The following is a 19117-nucleotide window of genomic DNA, read 5'->3' on the forward strand; positions in this document are numbered from 1 at the left end:
AAAGTGCAGTAAAAGAAACCTAATGGCTTTACAGTTAAGAGTATGGGATGAATGTGTCTGGTCAGTGACTAAGGCTGTCTTTTGTATTTCGGGGTGGCAGGGAGAAGTGGGAAAAAAGTATGAGTATTCTAAAACTAAACTTCTAGATTGAGACTGAAGCATACTATTACGTACAGGAGTGCATACATATATTAAAATATAATTGTTGTTAAAGTCTGTTGTTAAGTTGCCTACATATATTCAACTTCTGCTTACACTGAGTAGTTTTGAAGATCGTCAAAAAACACAACGGAAGTTTTACAGTGGAAGTTTTTGTCTGCTTTACTCTCTTGGCAAGATGATAGCAAGTGTGTATAGTTTCTGTCTCAGTACTGCTGAGATTACAAGGTGGGTCTCCAGGTTGCACAGTCAGAGTAAGGGAATTGTGTAATGCTTCAATTTTAGCAAGATATTTATTGCTACTTATAAGATAGTAAGTCTGTACTGCCACATAATAATTTCAAAGACCTTGACATTATCATGGTGTGATAATTAACTACACCAAATGACTAATAGTACATTTTAGTAAAGGAAAATAGCTCAGGAAAAATTAATGCATTAGGGTGTGTTTTATGGCCAGGGGCAAGAAAATTAGGGCATTTAATACCAATTGAGTAAATATCTTTGATCTACTACGAAGAGAAAATTATCTTGTGATATTATACCTCATGTTATACCTCATTACTTTGAAAGTCTTATTCTAGCACCATAAACTCAGAAAGGCATTGTATGTTGGTCAAATGTCAGTACAGGGGAATGAAATATTTAACAAAAAAAAGCAACAAAAAAAACCTATAAAATACAGAATTATATTTAGCAGAGACCTTTGTTCATATGGGCTATTTCCATTGTTGCAGCTAGTAAGAGAGCCTACCAGGGAGATTTGCCATTAGACTTGCTGTTCACAGAGGAGCATTGGTGGGAGGTGTGGAGGCTGGGAGCTATCCTGGGCAGAGCGACCACAAAATGTTAAGAGTTCTCTATTCTTGGTGAAGTCAGGAGGGGGGTCAGCAAAAATGCTAGTGTCCAGGACACTGGTAAGGAGGGTCTCTTGGAAGTCAGTCCTGAAGGGTGAGAGAGTCTAGGAAGGCTCTTCAAGAAGGAAGTCTTAGGGGCACAGGAGCAGGCTGTGTCTGTGCTGCAGGATGAGCCGATGAGGAAGAAGAACAGTGTGGATGAACAGGAAACTTTCTGTGAGGCTCCAAGAGAAAAGAGAGAGCCTACCTCCTGTGAAAGAAATGACAGACAGCTTGGGAAGAGTAGAAAGAAGTTGTTAGGATATGCAGGGAGAAAATTAGAAAGGCTAAAGTCAAGCTTCAGCTCAGCCTGGTCACTGTAGTGAAAGAGAACAAAAAGTTTTTTTTACAAATCTACTAACTCTAAGAGGAAGGCTGAAGAGAATCTCCATCCTTTACTGGATGCAGTGGGGAACATGACCACTGATATTCTCAGTGCCTTCTTTGCATCTGTCTTTAAAAGTCAGGCCAATTATCCTTGTGATTCTCTACACCTGACTTGGAAGTCTTGGATGGGGAGCAGAATAAATCCCCCATAGTTCAGGTGGAACCAGAGACCTACCACTCCACCTGGACTGCCACGAGTCCATGGGGCTGGATGGGATCCACCTGAAAGTGCTGAAGGAGCTGTCAAAAGTGATTGCCAAGCCGTTTTCCACCATCTGTCAGTGTTTCTGGTCAACCAGACCGGTCCCAGAGGATTGGAAGCTTGCCGGCGCGCCTCTTATCTACAAGAAGGGTCATAAGGAGGATTCAGGGAACTACAGTCCTGTCAGCCTGACCTTGGTGCCAGGGAAGGTTATGGAACAGATCATCTTGAGAGATCACATGACATATACAGGACTACTGGGGTATCAGGCACAACCAGCATGGGTTCATGAAAGACAGGTCCTGCTTTTGACCAACCTGACCTTCCGTGGTTGAGTAATTCATGTGGTGGATGGGGGAAAGGCTATTGAAATAGTCTACCTAGACTTGAGCAAAGCCTTTGACACAAGTTACTGAGGCTGCAGTGTCTGCAAGGCTCCTCAAAATGAGGAAAGGATTCTTCAAATCTTTTACTGTGGGTAGTTACCACAAAACTTTCTATGCACGCTTTTTCCTGATTTTTTTTTTCCTATGCACCTTTCCTGATCATAAGGTGTATAAATAAGTTAATTTTTCTTCAACATTAGCAAATAACAGAGGATTTATATATATATATATATATATATATATATAAATATGTATATATATATAAATAAATATATATGTGTGTGTGTGTGTGTGTATGTGTATATATATATATGTGTGTGTATGTATATATATATGTGTATATATGTATATATATAAAATATTGGTTTCTTTGCTGGATTAGGTTTGTTTTTCTTACTCTGATCTCCCTCTTTCAGAGGGGGGGAGGTGTGTGTAGATGGATTTTGCTTTCTGAAGCATTGGCTATGGGGCTAAGGCATGAAATGGTGCCCTCTCATAGGTAGTGTTTTGTAAATACAGTTGCATATTTATTCAGCACTGTAAATGTTTCTACCTTGAAACAGCCTTTAGCCCTTTAATTTAAAACATATGTAAAATGGAATGTTTGAAGTCATAATTGCCTATTCATGTCATCAGACCTTTTAAACATCATGTTTATTTGATTTTACTTAGCAGTGGTGATGCTTTCTCACTGCTTGTTTGACTCAGTGCCTTGATTTCAGATGTCATCTTTGCAGTACTGCCCAGTTGTAACCACTGCATGTTGTACTCCAGAGAAAAGACTGTTCTGTAGCTTTTGGAGTTCTGCTTGGTAGATTTTCTTTAAAAAAGCAGAAGATAATTGTGAGGTGGTAGTAGTGTGCAAGTTTCATAAAAATAACATTGAAAGCATAAGGAACCTCCGGATATATCTCTACTCCAACTACTTCCTTAAAAACGCATCAGCTCACACATCAGACTACCGTTTGGTCTCTGAGATTGCCAAAGAAAGAGACAATTTCACCTTCCTTTTATTCAGTCAGAACAACTTCTGTTGAAGTGCTGACAGGCTAAAATGATTGAGTTACAGACCTATGCAGATCTCTCCTTCATTTCATTACTAGGTTCATTTCTCTTACGGTCTGTGTGTCTTGAGATGACATAGTTACCTTTTATTTTGCTTATTTCTGAATAATACACTTTTTTTTTTCCCCTATCACAAGACTTCTTCACGTTTGCATTGCAGAATTATAGAATTGTTTGGTAGGAAGGGACCTATAAAGTCTGTTTTCTGTCACAGACGGGGACACCTTCCACTAGATGAGGTTGCTCAGAGTCCCATCTAACCTGGCCTTGAACACTTTTCACAGATAGGGCATTCACAACTTCTGTGGTCAACCAGTCCCATTGCCTCACAACCCGCTGAGTAAAGAATTTCTTTCATAGGTCTAACCTAAATCTTTTCACTTATTTTCAAACCATTAATCCTTACCACTATGCTCTGTGGAAAAAAAGAAGTCTGTTCCTAGCTTTCTTTTAGGCCCCTTTTAGGTACTTGAAGGCCACTGTAATGCCTTCCTGAAGTCTTCTCTTCTCCAGGCTAAATATCCCCACCTTTCTCAGCCTGTCTTTGTAGGAGAGGTGCTCCAGCTCTGATCATCCTTTTAGCCCTTCTCTGGATTTGCTGCAATAGTTCCATGTTTGCCCTGTGCTGGGACCCTCAAGTCAAACACAGTACTGCAGATGGGTTCTTGGGAGAGCGGGGGGGCGAAATCACCTCTCTTGACCTGATGTTTGTTTCTTTTGATGCAGCTCAGGTTGCAGTTGGATTTCTGGGCTGCAAGCACACACTGCTGGTTTGTGTTGAGCTTATATTATCACTGCCTAAGTCCTCTGCAGGGCAACTCTCAAACCCTTCGTCACCAGGCTCTACTGATAGTTGGGATTACCCAAACCCATGTGCAGGACTTTGCACTTGGTCTTGTTGAACTTACTGGGGCTTGTACAGGTACACTTCTGAAGCTTCTCAGGGTTTCTCTGGATGGCATCCCTTCCTTTCAGCACCACCAACTGCACCACGCAACTTGGTTTTGTCTGTAAACTTGCTGGATGCACTCAAATTCCATTGTCTGTGTTATTTACAAAGATGTTAAATGGTGCTGGTCCCAGTACTGACCCCTGAGGAATGCCAGTCATCGCTGTTCTATACCTGGGCATGGAGCTGTTGACCACAGTGAGTTTGACCATCCAGCCAATTCCTTGTCCACCGGGTGGTCTGTCTGTCAGATCTGTCTAATTTAGACAACTTGAAGTCTAGAGAATTTAAACAACTGGAAAAGATTGTCCCATCCCTGGAGGTATTCAGAGCAACTTGACATAGTGGATGTCCCATGGCGGGGGGACTGGAAATGGATCATCTTTAAAGTTCTTTCCAATTCACTTAATTCTGTGATTCAGTTGTTGTGTAGGACATTGTCAAATTGTTTGCATTTTTGTGTACATCTGAAATTTTTGCAGCGGACTTGTGACTACACTTGTATCGTACCAGATATTATCCTGACAGATAATAACAGATTTTGCAAGTAAGAAATAATGAAGAAGAATGAACAAAGCCATAGTTGTAGCAATAGTCCAAAAGTAAGCAGAAAGGCAGCATTTTATGAAATCTACTTGGTGTGCATATGTATTTCGGGGTCCCTCTAGTGGTCGGCATTAAAATTACTGGTAAGAAACCATTTCGGAAAATGTTTCTTGTCTCAAATTGTATTCATAGAATCACAGAATTGCTCAGGTTGGAAAAGACCTTAAAGATCATCAAGTCCAACCACAACCTAACCTGACTCTCACAACCCTCCTGTCACGGAGTTATCTCTAGATCTGCATTCATCACAGGGTGTTGTTGTAGAATAAACTTTTGCATCCGATTTTTGTCACAGAGCTATACATTAGAAATATGCAACACTTTTTTTAGGAAAAAAAACACATTTTAAGATACGGCACATTTTTAATTGAACACTGTTAGTAAAATATTTTGGCTTATAACTATTTACTTCATAGCACCCAGAAACTCAACAGCTTTCTGCTGCAATACTTCATGCTTGTCAATCTTCAGTCGTATTACACCAAAGAGGAACAATCAGGCTACTAAAAAGATATTTTCTAAACAGAATCTTTTGAGCAATATGTATATTCATATAAATATATTTCTGAAAAACATCAGACCAGTTCACTATGGCTTCATCTTACAAGCATCTAAGAGGAAGCGTAATAGACTGCTGTCATCACAGTTTGGGGATATAAACAAAATAAATAGAATAGTGGGAAAGGTGGTGTCTATAATTACTATTTACGCAGTTACAAGTAATAGTTTTGTATATATAGAAGAGCAAATGTCAACATACCTGTGGGAACAGAAAATTAGAAAGGACATAAGTATTTCGATGTACATTTAGTATTTATAAACATTTTTAGTAAGCGTTTCTATGTAATTCCCTGATGACTTCTTTCAGGTATGCTCAGGAGGGCTCTGAATGTTGGTTGTTCTTGTGCACACTGTGGTTTTGCACTGTACCTCTGCACGCTAACAATAGTTGTGTGACCTGTGATTTTTTTGCTGGTAATGTTTTTATCAGAGTTTTGCAAGCATGTATATAGTTGTTCATCTTAACATTTAACAAGAGAAGTATTATGATTTATAACTCCACAAAAATACGTTTTTTCTTTCCAGAACTTTCAGTTAAACTGCGTGAAGAATTTGTCACTTAAGCTGTGTTCTTTACATTTTTGTATGTGAAAAATAATGCACTGCCACTTTTTTTTTTCTCCCTGAATTTAATTTAAAAATGGGTGACTTGCTGATATTCTCTGCTTTATTAACATAGAAACTGTGATGTGTGACTATGCTCATTCCTTTACGAAGCTGCTTCGTGTGCTTTCATTGAGAGCCTGCCATTGGTAGCAACAAGAGAGATGGCCTTGAGAAATAGATTTCATGTATTTTTAAACCAGAAAGCTTTTCATAGCTGGGAAGTGTTATGAATATTTGTTGTAATGCAGTATTTGAATTTGAAAGTGATAAAATAGTTTTTAACTTTTTCTTCTAGAAGTATGAATCATAAGTTTATATTCTGATCTCCAGGAGTGTTTCCTTTAAGTTTCCTCTTTCTTCTGGGAATATCCTCTAAGTGCAAAGGGCAGTAATTAACTCTTGATTTCTTTTCAGTTAGAAAATAAATAGCAATTCTTAAAATGTATAAAAAAGACTAACTGATATAAATCAGTTACTAAATCTCATGTTCTGATAAACTGAACCTTTTGGTAAAGCATAAACAGTGTGCCATGGGCTTTCATTCTCTGCTGAACTGGCTTTACGGAAGCAAGTATTTGCAGAATTGAGGCACCCTATCTGATCTTAGAGCTGGATTTTAACATCTTGACATGCTTGTCACTGTTCCTTCCAGGAAGCAAATGACTCCACTGATGTATGCAGCTAGAAAAGGCTATTCTCACGTTGTTAGTCTTCTTGTTGCTCATGGATCACACGTGAATGCTCAAGATGAAAATGGATATTCAGTAAGTGATTTACTTCTGTGTATGCTTCAACTAATTATTTAAAAGTATTAAAAAAAAAAAAAAAGCAGGAGCCCATAGGCTTATTTTCTGAATATACTTTCCTTAAACAAATACTCAAGCTTATTTATTGTATGTCTACCTGTCTACCTTGAGATTGTTCTGCACTACGTGTCTTTGTCTTCAGGTTCTGCTGTGTAAGAAGTTATGAAGTTATACATTTTGTGTTCAATTCACTGAACCTCTATTCTTTTTTTTTTTTTTTTTTTTCCTATGTGTGCAAACTTGATAAAACAAAGTTGTTTTTCATGCAGGCATTAATATGGGCAGCACACCATGGACATAAAAATGTAGTCTTTATGTTGCTTGAGCTTGGAGCTGACAAAAATCTGCAGACTAAGGATAAGAAAACAGCAGCAGAGGTAGCAAAAATCAATGAACATTCAGAGGTACTTAATTTCATTTCTCTTTGAAATATGAATTCTGTGAGTTTTTTTGTGTTTATTTTGGAGTGTTTGGTTTGTTTTTTGAGTTCTCTTCTATTAATTGTCTGGTTTTCTGCAGAAGTTTTACTTTAATAACTACAATACAGGAGCTAGTTGAACACCTGCCAACTTTTCACAGTTTTAAATGCTTTTAAATGTTGTGCATATTTTTGTGCTTTGTTGTTGTTGTCATTTCTTTGGCTTATTTCTTTTTAAAATCTTTGACTTCAGCTTTGAAATATAGAGCAAGGGACTAGTAATGTAAGTAATGGTGACATGAGAAGTAGTAAAGTCATGTGTTTGTGTGAGAGAAGACAGGTATCAAACTAATTGGCAGCGTATAGTTTCTGATTGAAGCTGAAAGTGAAAAGGCCAAAGCTAAAGGGGGGAAGAGAGACTCACTGGTATGTACTGGCCATCTTCCAAATCTGTTCTCAGATTCTTTGGACAGAAGATAGTTTAAAACAATGTGAATTGATCACTGAATCACATCATATCATTGGAAAAGCAATCACTAATTACCAGTTTGAAGAAAGCTGCTGAAAACACTACATACATATACTCCTAAAATAAATCTTTTAATTGCCCATGCTAAATGGTACATTGTGGATCAATCAAATCAGATTTGTGTGTTTTGCTCTGAGTTGCTCTTACCAATAACTTCTTAGTGTTTTTTCTAGTGTCCCTTTAAAAATATGTAATTCACTTTAGTGATTTTTCTACTGTCTCTCCTCTCTTGTTTTTCCTCCTGTCATATTACAGGGCTAGGCAGGAGCAAAAATGGTAACTATGCACAGAGCGTAGGCTAGCAAGATCAGTGTCTGAGGCTCAGCAGTCTGTCAACTCAGTTTATTGAAAGGGGCTACACATGCTTTCTGCCTGTGATAAATGACTTGTTCAGCAGGCTGTGACCACATACTCTTAAAACATGACTGTCTGACATAGAGGGAATACAGGCTTCTCGCACTTGAGAGGTAGGTCTTGCTTCTTGACCTGTGAAGTGTTAGCTTTCACGAAGTTACTGCAAAGTCTTGCAGATGTTACTGTGATATTTAATGGTTGTGAGCTTGTTCCAGCTTGGAAGTCTGCTCTTCAGCCCATTGACAGCCCCTCTGCGTTGTCATTGGCTCTGGCAACAGAAACTATATGACGGGAACATTTATTTCCTTGCATATTGTACTGGGTTTGGCTGGGGTGAAAGTTTTCTTCCTAGCAGCTTATATGGTGCTGGTTTGGATTTGTGACCAAACCAGTGTTGATAATGCAATAGTGTTTTAGCTGTTGCTGAGTGTTTATGCAACAACAAAGTCTTTGCTGTGTTTGTCAGGGAAGCCCTGCGAGCAAGCAGGCTAGGGTAGGCGAGGGTCTGAGAGGGGACACAGCTGAGACAGCTGAACTGAAGTGACCAAAGGGTTATTCCATGTTATTATATAACAGCCTTGCTCAGCAGTAAAAACATGGGAGGAGTAGAGGGATTTTTGTTAAGTAGCTGTTTCTTGGAGCCTGGCTGGGCATCAGTTTACAACTGGGAGATGGTGTGTTTGCCTTTGAATTGCTTTTCTTTTAGGGGAGAGAGAGAGAGAGAGAGAGAGAGAGAGAGAGTGTGTGTGTGTGTGTGTACACATTTCTAATTAAATTACTGTTATCTTAACCAACACACTTTTTCTCACATTTATTCTTCCAGTTCTCCCCTGTCCCATTTTAGAATAGACAAGCAACTAAGTGGGGACTTGTGTGCTATCCAGAGTCAATCCACACTGTGTGTGTATAGACAAAAAGCTGGCTAGTCACCTGAATTTCAGAAAAGTGATCTCACCATTCCTTTACTTTTACTAGGATTCTACTTGCTCTGCTAGATTTTCTAGTAACTAGCAAGGGCAGCGCAGTTTCTGGAATTCATCACTGATGTGTAGTGATATCTGGTAGAAGACTTCCTTGTTTAGTCAGTTGAAAGAATCCTTGTCTGTCAAATATAGTCAACTTCAATTGTCAGATGTAAACTGCTAAATGTTGGGTCCGCATACGCATTGGAAACTGAGGTATTGGAATAGTTTTATACATTAAGCTCTTTAGGAAACTTACTCCATTGAGTATGTGGTACTCTTGTCTACAAACAACAGAAGATAGTTGTTGGAGTATTGCTGCTTCTGAAATAATAGTTGCTAACTCCTTTATGACTGTGTTGCATGTAAACTTGCTTTGCATCACTGTGCTTGAATCCATTTGATTCAGAAATGTTCCTGATGATAAACTCTTAGAGTTTAGTCTTAACCCCTTACTGTAGTTGAATTAGAAAAGATGCGGCAGATGTTTCATGTTCCCGCAATGTAGTAATTCATAAAATAACTCTTTGTAGTCTGACTTCTGTGTATTTCTTTATGCATGTTAACTAACTCATTTTGGCTCTTTCAGATATATAGTTTACTCTCTTTGTCTGTAAATCACTTGCAAGGGAAATACCGTGGGACAGTGAAGCAAGAGACTATGTACAGATTTCTAACAGCTGCCTCTGACCACAGTGTTAGGTAAATAAACTCATAGTGTAATTTTAGTTTATAAGCATTCATGAGAGACTGTATTTGTTCATAATAAGTTTTACTAAAATGCATTGTGTATCATTTGAAGCACTACCAAGAACCCACAGTAAGTATATTAATATTCATTTTTCAAGACTGCATAGTTCCTTTGCATTGTAAACTATAAGCATGCTCTAGGTCTTCCGTTCCTCTCACTTGGCATAAAGTACAGTAGAGGCAGGATTCAATGGCACTTACATGTGTTTCAGTGCTGTTAAATTTGTATGCTCCTCTGTTGGATACTCCTTGTTGTGTGGTTATCTTCATTTGATATTCAATTTCAGATACTTTTACTGAATGCCTGTTCTCATCTTCATGCCACCAAGAAGAGCTGTGCCCCATTTTTCCATGTGCTTTCAGATACTTGCATTGCCTTGAGGAGAGCCATACATCCAAGAAAACCCAAGTAAAGTATGAACAGCATTTAAGCTCCAGAACTTTTTATAAACATGCTTCTAACTCTGAAGCATGCAGATGTCCCGTGGCTGACCTCAGTACCTGCTTTGAAGATGTCTGGTACTGTTTTGTCACAGCTAAGAAGTTCTCAGCAAACCACCCATTTTCTTCCTTGAGCTGCATAGCCTTGAGAAAACAATCTTCAGTGCCCATAGTCTCTGTGTGTTGTGTTCTCATTGGTCAGTTTAATATTGTGTCCTTGCTCAGCCAAGTCATGTGGAACTGGAAATACCAAATTCTGTATCATGAGGCTGATGGTAGTTCATTAATTAGCACTTCACACTTCAGGTAGTCTCAGACAGAACCTCATCAGATTCTGTTGCTAGAATAATGTTTACATCAGATTTTTTTTTCCTCTGGGGCTTCAACCACAATCATCTTAGAGGCACTTTCTGAAGCTGAAGGTTGAAGACTTTGCATGGTAAAGTCAATTACCTGTGTTGTTCTCTATTCTTGTGTATTACTAGTGAAATAAGGAAGTAAACCTACACAGCAGTTATTCACATGAATTTTGTCCTGTTGAAACCTGATTCTGGCTAGAGGGTGTTCTATCAGTGTCTTAGTCATCTTGGTAAGCTTTGAAAACACACGCATACATGTGTTTGTTCTTTTTGTTCAATGATAGTCAAGAGGTACAATATCCTCAAGTTGGAAGGGACCCATAAGGATCATTGAGTCCAACTCCAGGCTCCACACAGAACCAATCAGATCAGATCTCTGAGAGCATTGTGCAGGTGCTTCTTGAACTGTGGCAGCTCTGTGCCTTGACCGCTTCCCTGGGGACCCCGTTCCAGTGCCTGACCACCTTCTTGGTGAAGAACCTATTCCTGATATCCAACCTGAACCTCTTCTGTCACAGCTTCATGCTGTTCCCTCGGGCCCTGTTACCCTCACCAGAAAGAGATCAGCTCCTGCCCCTCCACTTCCCCTTGTGAGGGAGCTGTAGGCTGTGATGAGATCTTCTTGCAGCATAGCTCCTTGAGTTGGATGCCACCTTCCTACCGTTGGCCCTTGTAGATTTCATCGCAACCATTGCCAGTTATCTTCTCAGCTTCCATTTCCTCTCTCATTTGCTCCTTCCTAATGCATCATCTAGTACTGGGTGTCAGCATGTTGCCCCACCACGAATGATAAATGAGTATAAACTGTGATAGATGTTTGTGTCAGCCTTCTGTAGACATTAGGTAGCGAGGGTGGCTTCAGTCACTGACTTCTGCTATGCTAGTGAAACAACTGTCCTGACTCCAGATGCCTGGACTCTAAAAGGAGGAAAACGTATCTGTCAGGAATTCACTTTCTTCAACTCCTAGGCTAGTCCTCTTGTTCAGAGGCTTTCAAGTAAACATGTAGTTGCTGAATAGCTCTTTCTTTGATTCTTGAAAACAAAAATGTCCTTTCCTTGCACCAGAGATCTTGAGTTACCAAAAGACTCCCAAAGGCTTTGTAAAATATATGCTTTGAATGCTTAAATAAAAAGATTTGATTACTGTAGTTCTTTTACATTCATACATACGGTCCCTCTCCCCAGTATGAGGGTATCAGTTGTAGATTGTGTGAACGTGTCTGTGAATTGCTTACTTCAGAGGCTGGCTGTTGATGTTTGTGTGTTGAGGGTAAGAGAACATGATTCTGCACAACTTCATGGTAGAGACAGTAGTTTTAAACTCATATTTTTCTGCTGAAACATACCTTATGCTCAAAGATTTATTGCCTTGCTATGAAGTGAAAGCTGCATTAACTCCTCCTTAGGTGATTTAGAATGCCTATACCTTGTGAATGGTTAAATGTACTGAAATAGCAGAAATCCTTGGAATTTTCAAGATTTCTCAGTGTGCAAACCTGAAGTGTTTTCTTAGGCATTCAGAACTGTTTTCAAATAATTTTTTTATATATATTATTTGCTTTGTTTTCTGCCAATTTGAGAGTAGAATCTTAATTTAGTCTTTGATAGGATAAGAAGGCAAACTTTGATTTTTCGGGCCTACAAGAAGAGAGCAAACTATTCATTAATTCATTTTGGCAAAGGTTTGTTATAGCAACTACAGTAGTTCTTTTTGCACTTCATGTGATCTACTTTTTTCTTCTGTTCATTACAATTGTTCATCTGATTGTTTAGGCCTTTGTTCTTATATTTTTATCTTCTGGTAGGTTGAAGAATAGACTGATGTTTTACCTGATGTTGAACTCAGAACTTAAAATGAGTTTTACTGTTTCTTTAGTCTACCTTCTGAACAGTAGTCTTCTGACAGTGAATTTCTTACCAGACTTATCTCCACTGTCTTCAAAATAGGCATTCTTGTTTTCTTGATAACTGTTTTTGATTTAAATGGAACTGGTAGAGTAACAGTTTTGGGCTGAATCCAGTTTATACGATGATCAGCTGATAAGAATGCACAGTTTATCTTCCTTAACACCACTTCCAGATTTTTCAAGCTTTTGTGAGCAACTTTAAGGTTCTTGTGTTGCTCAAATGTTGAAACGTTTTGCTATTTAGTGGTTTTCATTTATAATAGTTCTGTTTATGGTCAGTTCTACTCACGAGACCAAAAACGCAATTAAAAAATTTTTGTAAGTTACACTTATGATGCTTAGAAGAGACTATCAGTAAAAATGTAGAGGTTTAGATCTGTCAGTGTGGGATTTCTTCTGTAGCATTTTGTTTTGGATGTATTTTTGTTCTTAATTTCTTCTGTTTTCATCTTGAACTTTTATTGAATGTATTTACAGCTCCTGTTCAACTTTAGATGCCATGGAAGTGTTTTTACATGGTATTGGTCTAGAACACATAATAGAATTATTGAAGGTAAGATATGATGTGTCTGCTATCTGTAATTTCATGAAACGTATCTGTAACTTCATAAACGCCAAAATAAATTCTATATTAAGTAAACGTATTAAGTAAAATTTCGCCTTTGAAGTGTAAAGGTCCACTGCAGTGGACTGGATTGCTTAATTTTGATTTTGAGCATTAGTCACAATATGATATTTCTGAACTGGAGGACAGTTGTTTTTCTTAAATAGATATATGGTTATGAAAACTGAAGTAAAGTGTAAGTGGGGGGGAAAAAAAAAAAACAACACTGTTTACTTTTGAAACTATTTTTGGTGACAGAAAACCCTTTGATTTGTGTAGGACAGAGATGTATACTTATGGCAGCTTCTGACCATGCAAAAAGAAGAAATGATACAGGTTAGTTTAAAAAGTTCAAAAATTGTTTTCTTCTTCCTCATAAATGGTTCTAATATCTTACCTTTATTAACATCTAACCATTATAAGAAGTCATCTTTAAAGACCTGTTCTCAAAATCTTTGACAAATTCTTGAATTTTTGTATAAATGTAGACAGACTTTTTTGTGTAATCTGACAGACCTACCTTAAACTCTGTGAGGTGAATTCTCAGGTCATCTTTGCCTAGATCTGACTGTGGAGGTTCCCTCTGTTTCTTTGCTGTAATGAAGTGGGAGTTGGGGTGAGTGGGAAATAGTTCAATTTTGAATTTTAGTTACTGCCATTTTATGATGTGTGTTTTCCATGAATGCAGATCAATACTAGGATTAGCAGCAAATAATCCCATGTATGTTTTAAATGTGGTCTTTTTTTCTTTTCTTTTCATTTTTTCTTTTTTTAAGTTAAAAAAAAAAATCTTTCTTGCAGCCTACTGCATTTGGGAAGCTCGGTATCTCACCCTTGTCCAGGAGAAATTGATATGTTTTTATAAAGTTTTAGTTTGTAGTAGAAATAGGGTGGTCGCTTTTTCCGTAGACTCTTCACTGAAATTACTGCTCTGGAAAATGAAAGATTTTGTTCGCTTGAAGGAAGAGGCCAAAATGAAATTTTACCATAGAGGTCTCCTTGGTACGGTATAGGTATTTCAGGCTGCAGCATTTTTCTGAGCAGTCTGTACCTGGTCCAGGTTACCAGAGAGGCCTTGTTCAGTTAGCTCCTTCAGGCCTGCTACTCATGCTATGTATGTACATCCTAAGTGTCAGCTTCTTTTCCCCTCTATTCTGGTTTGGATAACCAGTTGTTTTACCCTGGAACAGTGCCAAAACATTCATGGTACCAAGGAGGCATGTATTCTAGCAGCAGCAATCAAAACATAACTGCAGATATTAGTGTTCCTTCAGAGCTGATGTCGCAAGGCTGTCCTGCATGGAGATTTGTCTTGTAACTGAGTTAGTATTTTCAGTGTTTTGACAGAGCTCAGAAATACCTGTATTCTCAGAGGGTTCATGTATAGGGAGTTTTGTCAATCAATATTTTTTTTTAAGAGTTGATTTAGACATAAATATTACAAGGCATATCAGCACCTGTGTGGATTGTAGCATCCCAGTGTGAGCTTTATTTGATTCTTTAAAGCCCCCCTTTACAGGGGTTTCATTCTTCAGAGATTTTTGTGGTTTTCTCCTCATGACTGCTCTCTCTCATGTCTGCACTGAACTGCAAATCTGATGGAGTATACATTCAAATTCACCACCTGTTTTGATGTAATCATTTTTATTTTGTTTTGTCCAGGGTGCAGTGGAGGAGGGGAGAGTATTATGGACTTAAATGAATAGCTGAGCCTTACTTAAAATACTTCAGCTTCTCTGATGAGACAAAATATTTTTCATGCAAACTGATAACTTCTCTTTCAGTGTTTAGATGTGTTTGGGACTCCTTAATACAAAGGACAGTCTGGAATAATGCCTGGACTGGCTGTTCTTGCACAGGAAGACAACTTGTCTAGGAGCAGGATTCTTTTTTGCATCATGTCTTGGCAACAGCAGAAAACAGAGCTTGGAAAAAAAGTCATATTTTGTGCATGGATGTAAATTAATAGTTGAAGACTAATTCTAAATCTAAACTAAATTCTAACTAAGTCTAACTATATTCTAAGTCAGAATTTAAAAAATAACATCGCACACCTGGCTTATTACCATTTCATAACTTATCATCAATTCTTGATTATAGTTTTAGAGCTCTGCTAACAGTTTCTCCCCTTACTGCTGGTAGAAAAAAATCTCATCTGTTTCCTCATAACGGAGTTGAAAGTTTTTGGTGTGATGGCAGATCTTCCACTAACAGCCAACTCTTTTAAATAGCCTGGATCTTATTACTGCAGAGATTAACGATGACTTCTGATGGATGCCTCTGAACCATGCTGCTTTTTATCCAAGGAACTGGAGAAAAAATCCTGTCACTAACATGAGACACTTTCCTCCACCAAACTATATCGGGAAGATATTTTCTCTGTAAATATCTTTATCTGTATTCTACAACAGAGCCTAAACAATGACTCTTTCAAGCTGAAATCCTTGCATTCCTTCAAGTTATAAACTGTTCTATACTGAGACATGTCTGTTCAGTATACTGGGACAAGTCTATACAACATTTGGAGGTTTTTGTCTGTTTGTTCTTCTTGTGACACTTGGATTTTTTTTTTTTACTGGAGGAAAAGCATGGTTTTTTTGACTATTTGTCTCATGAGGCAGTGGCATGAATACTTGATGCATTTTGAACTAAGAAAATCCCTGTCTCACATGTCTGTTAGCTTATTAGAAAAGAAATTGGCATCCTCTTCTGGATTAGAGAATGTGTAATGAAAATTTGACACATCAAAATATAAGCCAGGAGTTTAACTTCATCATTAGAGAGTTATCTAGTGTGCATACTTCTATATCACAGTGCCAAGACTCTCCTTCCTCTGACCACCTTCCCACACACAGAAAAACATTTTATACTTGGCAGAAAATAAAGTGAATAAAAAATAGTGACCATTTGGGCAACATGACAAAGAGTTCATATATAACCTCACTGGTATGTTATCTGAGAAGCATGCCATCTTTCACTTGAGGCAATCTGTTACTCACCTTCTTCTATTATTTCTGTCTAAAGGATGACAGAGAATGTTAATGCTTGCTAACGCAAGTTTTTAGCGATTTTTTTTTCATTTTACTTTATTCTTAAGTGAAAACAAAGTAAGTCTACGTACCTAAAATAAAAATCTGGACTATGTGTAGTCTGTTCTACAGATACAAATAAATCCATATACAACACTTCTTTCTTAGACATACGGCCACTTAAAAAATAGTAGTTGCACTATATAGACTGAAGAGTATAACTGAATTATTACTAGCCTAAAAGTTTCCTCATCCATAAGGAAGAAGAAGGACTTCACAGACTGTTCATGTTCCATTCATACACATATCTTGTTCCAGTTCATCATTGCACGAATGGTCAGATTATGGCTAAATTTTCCTGTTCAGCATAAGTGGTCTGGAAAAGAAAATTGTCTGCTTTTGGAAAGAAGTTTGGACTGGTCCTTTTCTTCTTAAGTTCTGCACTTAGTACTTCTCAATTCAAAAAGTACTGTGCTGGTGGTAGCCTTTGTGACAGTTTCTTTGACAGTTCTTTCTTCACAAGGCATATCTACAAGGTGTTGTGTGAGTCAGCTGATCTGCTCACAGAACGATGTAGTTATCTTTTATTTGTAGGAACCCAAATTAGAACATGTGTCTGATACACTGATCAGAAAGCTGTATCCTTATGTGCTTGTTCAGGGAATGAGAAGATGAATCAAAGTCAGTTCCAGTCATAATAGTTCTCGCTTTAGGCTAGATTTAATATTCAGGAGTAACTCCTGCTCTGTCCTTGGAAGAGTTAATTTGATTTTTCTAATTGTAGTTAAATTTGCTCATAAATCAGCTTACTACTGTGTCATGAGATGACTGTTATTAGTTCTCACTTTGTTTTCTAAACAGTAAGAAAACATTAGTTCATACTAGATAGTACCACAAAACTCTTGAAAAAATAAGGTTTTTGAAAGAGATATGATACTTTGCAAGACAGGTTTCCCCAAACGGGGAGAAATAAAATATATGTCTAAAAGCACATAAAAACCTTCTTGTAATTTGGACTCTCTAATTTACAGTTTGATGTAAACTTAGCTCAGAAAAAAATAATGCGAACTGTTAACTCTGTATCACTGTTGTGATGATTAGTTGTTTCTCACTGTAAGACGGTTTAGATGATTCTGAATTAGTGAAGCATAAGATCCTAACATGAGGGGTACTTATAAAAACTACTGCTAATGTTTTTTAATACCTAGTTTTTTGAGTATCCTGTGCAAGATCAGTTTGGCTCCTACTTGGTTCTTGTCTTATTTTCTATTTCTATTTTGTTTGTTTTTTTTTTTAATTCTAATTTCCTTTGGAAGTAACATACATCGTTGATTACTTAAAAGTAACTTCTTTTGACTCTTAATTATAAACCCATAAAATGAGCAGTACTGAACTGTTTTATGTTTAATATATGTTAAAACTAAATCATATATATGAAATTACTTTTTGAATTTAGATAGGTATTACAAATCCTGTAGATCAACAGAAACTCCTAGATGCCGTTAATGAGCTGCAAGTGGAAGAAACAAGATTCAGAGACCTTCCTGAATTAGCAAATCTGGAAGTGAGGTAATAACTGTGTTTCCAAGGAAAGTAAACTGGAATGCAAACTATTTAAGGTAACTGAAGTATTTTCTGTAGCATGAAGCTTAGATTCTCTGGCACCTCATCCTATGCATAAACATTCATAGGATGCCTGTTAGTAGATCATGGGGAGTGATAGTAGGTGCATTTTGTACAAAGAAAGTTAGAAGCACAGCTTCCTGCTGTAGGGATCTTTTTATCAGTTATATTGCGATCTTATGTCATTACTTTGGTCATCTCTGAGTGATGAATTCCTTATCTGTATCTCAGACCTGCACTGCTGTGCACATGTTTCAATAGGTGTGTTTATATCAGGTGACTTTTCTGGCTCCAATATTAACTTGTTCTTTAATTATTCTGATAAGCTTGCTCTCTTTGCTTACCCATGCTTCAAGAGCATCATTGACACTTTCAAACTCTAAACAATATGGCCTGTATAATTCTCCATTGTGTCTTTAGACAAGACAGACTGTTAGTACTGCTATCAAATATGAGAGTAAAATGCAATTAAAAAGTGTGGGAGGCAGAGGTGTGTATTATTTCTGCGTATGAGTTTAATTTTCAACTGATTAATTAACTACTTGTCTGTGTCCATCTAATTCATGTAGATTTCTGGATTTTTTTCCTTGTTTTTCTAGAAACAGTATTATTAAATTTTATCTGTCTCATAGGTGCTCATAGAGCAGTTCCCATATCTACCTCAAAAAGAAGAATGAAGATTGTAGTAAGGGTAGAGGTGTCTTAAGATTTCTTAAACCTCTTATCCTTCTGTTTTGTTGTGTGAATGTTTTAACTAGAAGAGAGCTGTGGACTTGGATTTAGATTCTGTGTTCATATCTTCTTTCACGTTACCTCCCAGAGCTATGGAATTGTTTCTGAAGAGTAAGACCACTTGGATACTTTAAAAATGGACCTCATCACAGAACTGTGGTTTGCCTTTCAGAAGCCTTTGTTAACTGTACTATCTTTGTTCAGCTTGGTTAAGACTGCTCTGTTTAGGAGATACTGACCATCCCCATGCTGTAGCTGCCTCACGAGTTAGGCTCTCTGTACTAGTTTTCTGTCTTCCCAGTCCCATCACCAGGTGTGTAGCATTGTCATCTTCTTTGCATAGGACTTGTGACAAACTTCTCCTCGTATCCGATCTGTTCATTACATAATTTTCTTCTATCTAGAAAAGTGAGTGTAGTTCCTCTTTAATATGTGTGTATAGGGAAGTGCTTGAAGCCCACATCTTGTCTCTTGAGTAGTGGCTTGACAGCTTTCTTAGCTATTTCTTCCTTCTCCAAAACTCTGGAGAAATCTGTCTGCCCTATGTGGGGGCTGTAAGGCTAAACTTGACATTGTATTGTAAGTTGGACTGAAGAATGTTCAAGGGTTCAAGTGCATTCTGTATATGTCGCCATCCATCCTCTGGAGGCAGCTGAATCACAGTGACACTGTGCTTTAGCCCGCATGCCGTGATTCTGTCTACTACATTCTCCACCTGTTTAATCACTCTTACATATACTGATTGCTCCTTACGCAGGCACAGTGCCTGTTTCTGTAACCATTA

At 37.7% G+C, this 19117-nt stretch overlaps 1 protein-coding gene across 6 annotated transcripts in view; it reads left to right on the forward strand.

Annotated features, from left to right (window-relative positions):
- Window positions 1-19117, forward strand: part of ASZ1 (ankyrin repeat, SAM and basic leucine zipper domain containing 1) — a 40351-nt gene that overhangs the window by 12195 nt on the left and 9039 nt on the right. For all 6 annotated transcript variants that reach the window (XM_090137261.1, XM_031615389.2, XM_090137244.1 and 3 more), the window contains exons 5-10: window positions 6470-6581; window positions 6893-7027; window positions 9476-9588; window positions 12823-12898; window positions 13229-13285; window positions 17435-17547. In XM_090137261.1, the coding sequence (XP_089993387.1) occupies window positions 6470-6581; window positions 6893-7027; window positions 9476-9588; window positions 12823-12898; window positions 13229-13285; window positions 17435-17547 (606 nt within the window). The remainder of the gene's footprint in view (window positions 1-6469; window positions 6582-6892; window positions 7028-9475; window positions 9589-12822; window positions 12899-13228; window positions 13286-17434; window positions 17548-19117) is intronic.

Source organism: Phasianus colchicus, chromosome 1, assembly GCF_987193195.1.
Source record: "Phasianus colchicus chromosome 1, bPhaCol1.hap1.1, whole genome shotgun sequence".
NCBI classification, from domain to species: domain Eukaryota; kingdom Metazoa; phylum Chordata; class Aves; order Galliformes; family Phasianidae; genus Phasianus; species Phasianus colchicus.